Source organism: Atta colombica, unplaced genomic scaffold (genome assembly GCF_001594045.1).
Source record: "Atta colombica isolate Treedump-2 unplaced genomic scaffold, Acol1.0 scaffold274, whole genome shotgun sequence".
NCBI lineage: Eukaryota > Metazoa > Arthropoda > Insecta > Hymenoptera > Formicidae > Atta > Atta colombica.
The window spans coordinates 1,211,405-1,218,855 of record NW_017259375.1 but is presented as its reverse complement, the minus strand read 5'-3'; the positions used below and the strand labels follow the sequence as shown (position 1 = coordinate 1,218,855).

The 7,451-nt window shown below is 30.6% G+C and overlaps 2 protein-coding genes across 2 annotated transcripts in view; one reads left to right on the top strand and one right to left on the bottom strand.

The window, feature by feature from the left end:
• Nucleotides 1-1,818, bottom strand: part of LOC108689660 (dnaJ homolog subfamily C member 10-like) — a 3,881-nt gene extending 2,063 nt beyond the window's left edge. Inside the window, exons 1-6 of the mRNA XM_018196520.1 lie at nt 1,811-1,818; nt 1,399-1,552; nt 1,106-1,319; nt 751-962; nt 323-547; nt 40-252 (exon numbers count right to left, since the gene is read on the bottom strand). Of these exons, the coding sequence (XP_018052009.1) occupies nt 40-252; nt 323-547; nt 751-962; nt 1,106-1,319; nt 1,399-1,552; nt 1,811-1,812 (1,020 nt within the window). The 5' untranslated portion in view covers nt 1,813-1,818. The remainder of the gene's footprint in view (nt 1-39; nt 253-322; nt 548-750; nt 963-1,105; nt 1,320-1,398; nt 1,553-1,810) is intronic.
• Nucleotides 1,819-3,235: 1,417 nt separating this feature from the next.
• LOC108689626 (probable serine/threonine-protein kinase mkcC) lies at nt 3,236-7,038 on the top strand. The gene is made up of 5 exons (XM_018196483.1): nt 3,236-3,437; nt 4,165-6,213; nt 6,294-6,413; nt 6,494-6,647; nt 6,942-7,038. Exons 1-5 carry the CDS (start codon nt 3,413-3,415, stop codon nt 7,036-7,038), a joined length of 2,445 nt encoding a protein of 814 aa, XP_018051972.1. The 5' UTR covers nt 3,236-3,412.
• Nucleotides 7,039-7,451: the final 413 nt, after the last annotated feature.

Here is a 7,451-nt window from a genome sequence, read left to right as displayed (position 1 = left end):
TAATAATGTACAAATATATATAACAAATAAATACTTTACCTTAAAATCATTGTCAGATAGCTCTTGTGGATCAGGCAATTGATCTAAGAGTTTTTCTATTAATGTATTTATATCAAATATACCATCAAGGAATATAGGTTCCCAAAAAGATTTATTATATATTGGTAAATAGACAGCGTTTGTATCATAGGATATCTTGTCATGACACTCGTCATTCTTACATGTAAACATTTTTACATCAATTAGTTTGTCCTGAAAAAAAAAACATATTATTAGGCTGTCTAATAATCACAACGTCATGATAAAATGACACCACGCTTACAAATGTAGCCGCTACTTTAATCCTTTCGTCGGAGGTGAAACAATTCTGTTGATCATTGCATATAAATATTAACACAGGCATTTTCTTTACAATTTTGCCACTTAAGTACTCTTTGAAATGAAATTCACTTAATTCATGTATATGAACATTTAGTCTATCTAATACAAAACGTGTGATGACTTCCTGTGTTTTTTCTCCTCTGTAATGCTCCCCGTGCTGTGAATTCTTTGAGGCAAAAGATGAATTAGTAATTCTTATTGATTTAATCAACAAATATCATCCGTAAAAATATGAAGAAATATATAATTTCCTAAAAATTGTACAGAGTCTAAGATTCAACTTCTCTTTAAAGAGAAATTGAGCTCTCTCTTTCTCCCCCCCCCTCTCTCTCTCTCTCTCTCTCTCTCTCTCTCTCTCTTTTTACATACCTTTTGAAAATAGAGCAACGTAGGATAGACACGGATTCCTATTTGATGACATAATTGCCAGTTATATTCACAATTAACTGCTGAAATTTTTACAACGCCATCAAGTAACTTAGCAATTTCCTTCCAAGTCGGTGCTAAGTGATGACAGTGGCTGCACATTGGAGAGTAAAAGTTTACAAACCAGCTTGAATGAGAGTTAATAACACTTTCATCTGCACACAGAGATATATATATGCATAATATTAATACTCAGTTTAGTTCTTAATTTTTAATATTTAGCAATTTAACATTAATATATTTCATATTTTCATTTCATATTTAATGACAAGCATAAAGAAAGTTATTATATACTCACAATAATCATTTTTTCCCAAATTAATAACATATTTGTCATCATCATATATAAAACTGTTTTGATAGTAACTCCAAGAATGATAGGTTTGTTTCTTATGAGATTTATTAAGACCATCTTCTCCATAAAGATCATATTTATGTCTTAAGTCACTGTCCTTTAATGTCTCATAGGCTGTTGTTAATTTGACAAATTTATCATGAGCGTTTGGATCGTCCTGGAAAATATCAAAACTTTATGACAATATAACACAGCAGAGAAAACAATAATGGTATACTGTATTCTAATTCACATACGCTATTTTTGTCAGGATGATAAACAATAGCTAGCTTCTTAAAAGCCTTTCGGATATCATCCTGATCAGCAGTCTTGTTTATACCAAGGATCTCATAATAATCTTCTCCTCGTGTTAAAGAAATAATAACAATGAGATTAACAATAACTTTATACCTGTAACAAGAACAAATATGACTTACATATAAAATTATTAAATTATAATTAGAATTTATAAAGTCAGATTCTATTCGATATTATTACTCAGTATATTAATAATATAAAAGCATACAGAGAGAATTATCTCCATATTTAAACAGTACGTGGCAAGTGAAAATAAGTCTTATGAATTCTCTAAATTTATAGGAACTGCAGTATCAGTTTATAATAACAAATTTTTTGTTAATATAGCTTTAATTTAGATAATATACATACATTTTTAAAAAGATTTATACCGGCTATGTTGCAATAATAATTTAGTGCTATGCTGCACTTTCAACTCTCAGTTGAAGTCAGTTTTTCATCAGAACATCAGTCACTACGTATCCCCGCATACTATTAACTATAGTACTCCCACGCTCTGTGATGTTATCGTTTAATCGTGTTTGGAAAACCGCAGATCCTGTTCAACCTTAATTCTGAAATTGTCATTACAAGAAAGTGTAAATAAGTTTCTTATTATTCACGAAATACTTCGTATTCGTCTTATTTTTTTCTCAAGATCGACTAAATAATATATCCTATTATATATTTTTTATTAAATTAAAAGAAAAAAGCAAACATTTTGTTTCCTATTATAAATTGTTCTGTATAAAATATATGTACTTCAAATGACATTTGTATCTATTTGTATCTTATTATTGCATTTGAGAGATTACATCTATTCTTCTCATGTTTATATGTGCATACAATTGGAATTTGTTCAAATAACAAAAAATTTGATAATTAATTTGTGCTCCTCTCTTTCTCTCTATCACATGTAAAAATTTTAGTCGTAATCATAAAGCCGTAAGCCAATCACAGTCAAGTATTTTAAAATGAGTGCATTTAATATTACAACCGCTCACTGAACTCTCAGTGAGCTCTTTCATTTGATTGGCGTGTTCCATTTGACCTGTTTGGTCTAAAAATACAGACCAAACAGATACAAGAGTTCACTGAACTCTATCACATGATTGGTCTATATTTTTTTTAAGAGCTCGTTGAGCGCTCTTTCATCTAATCGGCATATTAATTGGCATATTCCAGTAGATCTTAAAATATAGACCAATCAGAGGTAAGTGCTTACTGACCGTTCAGTAAGCGGTCGTGCTTCTGGATGCACCTAATGTATCCATTGCTATGTTCAGCAGAACGTTTATTTTACAACTTGGAAGTTTTTCTTTGCGCTGATTGAATTATACTTTTAGATCTAAAAGAATGAAAATAGAAAGAATTCTATCTCAGCGGACAATCATGAAACGATTGCAAAACTATTGTTTTTTGCTGAACGCAGCCATAATATCGAGAAAAATGGAGGCTCTAATTTTCACTTTAAAACCAATTATAGTTGTTAACCAATCAGCAATTCTTTGATCGAATTTTTGTCCATTTCAAAATGACATTTATAAAAGTCTGCATATATTTTCGCAGTATATTCGGTATTAAACGAATTGCTCGAGCTTTTTTAATTTTTTATTTTAAATTTTTAGCTCCTTTAAGGCAGCCTGCTTAGCAGATGCGATTTTTATGTTGTCTGATGTCGGTTACACCGCCATTTAAAACAATCAGTTCGAGTCTGCGACGCTGACTTAATTTGGCGTGCGCGTTCCTAGATAGAGGAGCGTTCTGTGACGAGGGAAATCACTTGAGCGTCGCAATTGGCCGTTGAAATAGGCGCGCAAATACAGCTAAACTATTTTGTGCGGAATCCACTAAGCCCACGTTCATGTTAGACCCAAATCATCGGAAAAGTGGTAAGATCGGATCGCGTTAGAGTGTCGGAGGTGCATTCGTGATAAGACGACTACGTGGCAAAAGGATACGAAATCAGGACGGATGTCGCCCAGACGAACTCGAGCAGGTGAGACGGACATATGTGTATCTTGATGATTCTCTCCTTCTATTCGAATGTAAGGTTATAGTTTTCTTCGTGATGTATTTTTGCGTTTCTTTTCGTGTGGATTTCGAGAACTCGAGACACTACGTTATCGACTTGATCGAGGAAATTATTCGATTCTCGTCATTGGACGACTTAGACTTTAAGCTCCAAGTGACTTGATCGGCAAAATTGTTTGCTAGAGTTCCGAACTATATAATTTATCATTCTTAGACCCACCAAATGTAAGATTTCCATCAATGTAAGATGAACTTTTATTTCGGTTCAATTTACTTCTTATCTTTTTTTAGTTCTGAAAAATTAGAAAAATATACCTTAAACAAAAATTAAAATTAATCTTACATTGGTGGAACAAGATCTCAATCTTTCTTTTGTCCAATTCTCCAATTATATTACATTAACTTTAATCTTGATTTAACTTATTTTTTATTTTTTTCTAATTTTCAGAATTATAATATATAAAAACCCAAAGTATATAAATTAAATCAAGATTAAAATTAGTTCACATTAATAGAAATAGACATTTGTCAAACAATAATTAATAGTGCTATCTCATTCAAAAACTTAAATATAACAATTATGATACGTAATTGCTAAATTAATTGGAGTTTGATTACAGTCTTATCATAGATTTTTCACAAAACTTTCGATGATTTGAAAGATAGTTTTGAAATGTTTTATTACTTTGCAGCAACGGCGGAACAATCTGTTTCTACTAGATCTAAGACACAAAAAGTAAAAGTAAGCCAGAATGTGGCCAAGTCAGCACAGAAAATCAGACAGTCTCAGAAGAAGAGGAAATCTAATGTTGAGAATAATTTGGAAACCGCTGCTAAGCAAAGTGCCAAAAAAGAAGTGCCAAAACCTGATCTGAAGATAACATTCAAAAAGTCCACAAAGAAGAAATCTATTCGTCGAAAACTTAATTTAAACAAAGAAACAGATACATCTGTATTGCAAGAAGACCAGAATATGGATCTCAGTGAATCAATCAGAATATTAAGAGACAAGCATTGCAACAATATTGCAACGATGGAATTCAAGACTAACTTATTTCAGTATAATGCCTCAAATCGGAATTCAGAGAAAATGCTTAATAAAAAATTACAACGGAATATCTCTATCACAAATGCAAAAATATCGCCTGTTATAGTTACTCCTAAGAGTACACCTCCCAAGCTTAGTCTTACACCACACAGATCTAAAAAGACACCCAAAAAATCACCAATCTCCATAGGTTCTCCAAAGACACACTCAATAACTGTACCGAAGCTATTTAAGAGTCCACGAAAGTTATCTCTTGTTGTAGATGAGGATTCTGAGGAAAGTTTAGAAAAATCAGAGAGTGATTCTTATAATAAGAAATCACGAAAGAGCAAAAAGAACACGCTAGACAATAATTCCAAGTCCAATAAAATTGCATCAACATCATCAGCAACAAAAAATAATCGCAAGAAGTCTAGCTTAAATTTAATTTCACGTAAATTCTCAAAATCTCCGAAAATAATGTTGAAGTCTCCAAAATCGAAAAAATCAAAATCACATAAACTGAAATTATTATCTTCATCCCGGAGAGAAAAGAATCCGTTTTCTGCTAGTCCTAATACTACACCAAATCTCGAGAATGACAAATCGTCCAAAATTAGCTCAAAAAAATCTCCTTTATCCAAGGAAAAGAATTTATCATCAATTAAAAATCCAAAATTAAGTCCAAAATTAACAAAGATATTGACGGTTTCACAAATGAAAGATGTGCTGGCTGAACCAGTAGTGGTATTAGATAAATTATCGTCCAAAAATGTGAAACAAAAACATGTGGTCGCTAGTAAAACTCGAAATACTTCGATCAAAATAAAATCTCCCTCAAATGAGAGGAATTTGAAGGTAATAATAATACCAGTTGAGGACCATGTTTCTGGAGGTACATCTAAGCGAAATTCTAATTCTGAATTAAGAAGTAATAGTATGGGGATACCACGAATTACCACGAACACTAACAGAACATCAAGAATTAAATATAATGCATTAATACAAGGAAAGGCACCCTTAGTGTCGTCCACTCCACGAGAGGAACACATGATATCAAGAAACAATAGTTTGTCTGATTCTATTGGTTCTGTAAATAATATTTCTCTTAATACTAGATCAAGATATAAAAATCAATCCATTATCCTAGCTAATACAATGGATAGAAACACAGACATTGAAAATATATCTTCACCTTCTCTTTTTGATGATAAAGATATTAATAATACTCTAGAAATTAGTCAATTTCCCCTTGTAAATGTCACAAAACTAAACATTACTTACGATAAGGATAATTCGAAGAAGCAAGAGAACCATACCTATGAATTAGAACAACCACAGACACTAAACTTACGACAAATGATCAGCAGAAAGCGCAGTTCAGCTGACGCGAATTTAAGTGTCTTGAAAGATAACGTTAAAAAAGCTAAAGTGCGTTTTGTGGATATATCATCTAACGCAAATAGTTCACGAAACTCAATTAACAAGCTGAACGGATCACGATCGAGTATATCACATAATACTAATGCACAGCATAGAAACAATGTTATGAATTCAACACAAAGATCGAAAAAGACTGAAACTGCAAAATTTATTCGGAGTTCGCTGATTTCTCCTTTCAAGAACTCAAATCCAAGAATACACAGAGACACATCGATTCAGTTAAATGCAATTCAAACACCAAAAACCTTTGCATCAGTTGAAAAGAAATCAGGTAAAATGAAATAAAAAATCGCTTGTATTTTATATTTTAAATTTTATTTTATATTCTAATAACTTCTGATTTATTTTCAGAGAAAAAATCATCGCTGAAAAAAGTACCAAATTTCGGAAGGATACATGAGCAAATGTTTGCTAAATCAGAATCGCTTGTAGATGCAAAAAAACGTTTGGAAGCTAGACATTTAGCGTTCAGTAATTTGATAATATTATTATTCTGCATACGTCGACAACTTTTATAAATGCTAATAATTTTGCATAAATCATTTTTGTAGCTGCTAACCAATCATTTTCAAAAGATAGAAAGTCGGAACAGAAGAAACCATTACCAAGCGACACTAAGGATGGGATTCATAACAGATTTGGATTTAAATTGAAAAAGTCAGAAGCTACGCATCTTATACTGAAAAAACAAACTGTTTTTTCAAGGTACATCACCTTTATTTTAAGAAAATTATTTTATAACAGTTTATTTACAAGATTATTTTAAGAAAATTATTTTATAACAGTTTATTTACAAGATAGTGTATTTATCCATAAGCTTAAGATATATAATTTGAGTTTTATTAATTAAATTTTATTTAATAAATTTTATTGAAGCTATAGGATTAATGATGATGAAAGGATTTAAATGCTAAATTAAATAATGTACTTATAGATCTATGTGTAAGAAACTTTAAAATAATTCAATATAAAATTTTATGAAATTGTGAATATTTGTAGGCAAAAACAGCAACATGAAATGCGGATGATGCTGAAGGGTGTACGAACAAATCGACGGTTTGAATTGCAAATGAAGTCTCGAAACATAAATTCGTGAAGATTGTGGTTTTATAGCATATACCTCGATCTTTCGTTTTGTTAATGTAGTTTATTATATAAGTTTTTTTTTCTCTTGAAATTTGAAAGCATCTTTTAATAATAATTAAAAATTTTAAGAGAGGGAAGAATTTCAAGAAATACTTAAAGTATTTTATTTAATTATATTTAAACACATACAAATATTAAGAAACGCGTGTATCATATGCTGTCCTTTCTTCTTCTAAGAGAAAAACTAAAGAATTTTTCTATATATATATATATAAAATTGATTTGTTACCATATCCATAAATGAAAATTTAAAAAAATTAATAATATTAATCTCCTCTTTTTTAATGTAAAATTTAGGAATAAACAGTTTAAGATCTTTTATAAAATTATGTGTTTTTTGGAGGAATTTTATATCTCAAAATG

Coding starts and splice junctions, on each gene's coding strand:
- LOC108689626 (XM_018196483.1), top strand. CDS start 3,413: ATGTCGCCCAGACGAACTCGAGCAG. Junction 3,438..4,164: donor GCCCAGACGAACTCGAGCAG/GTGAGACGGACA, acceptor ATTACTTTGCAG/CAACGGCGGAACAATCTGTT. Junction 6,414..6,493: donor AGCTAGACATTTAGCGTTCA/GTAATTTGATAA, acceptor TCATTTTTGTAG/CTGCTAACCAATCATTTTCA.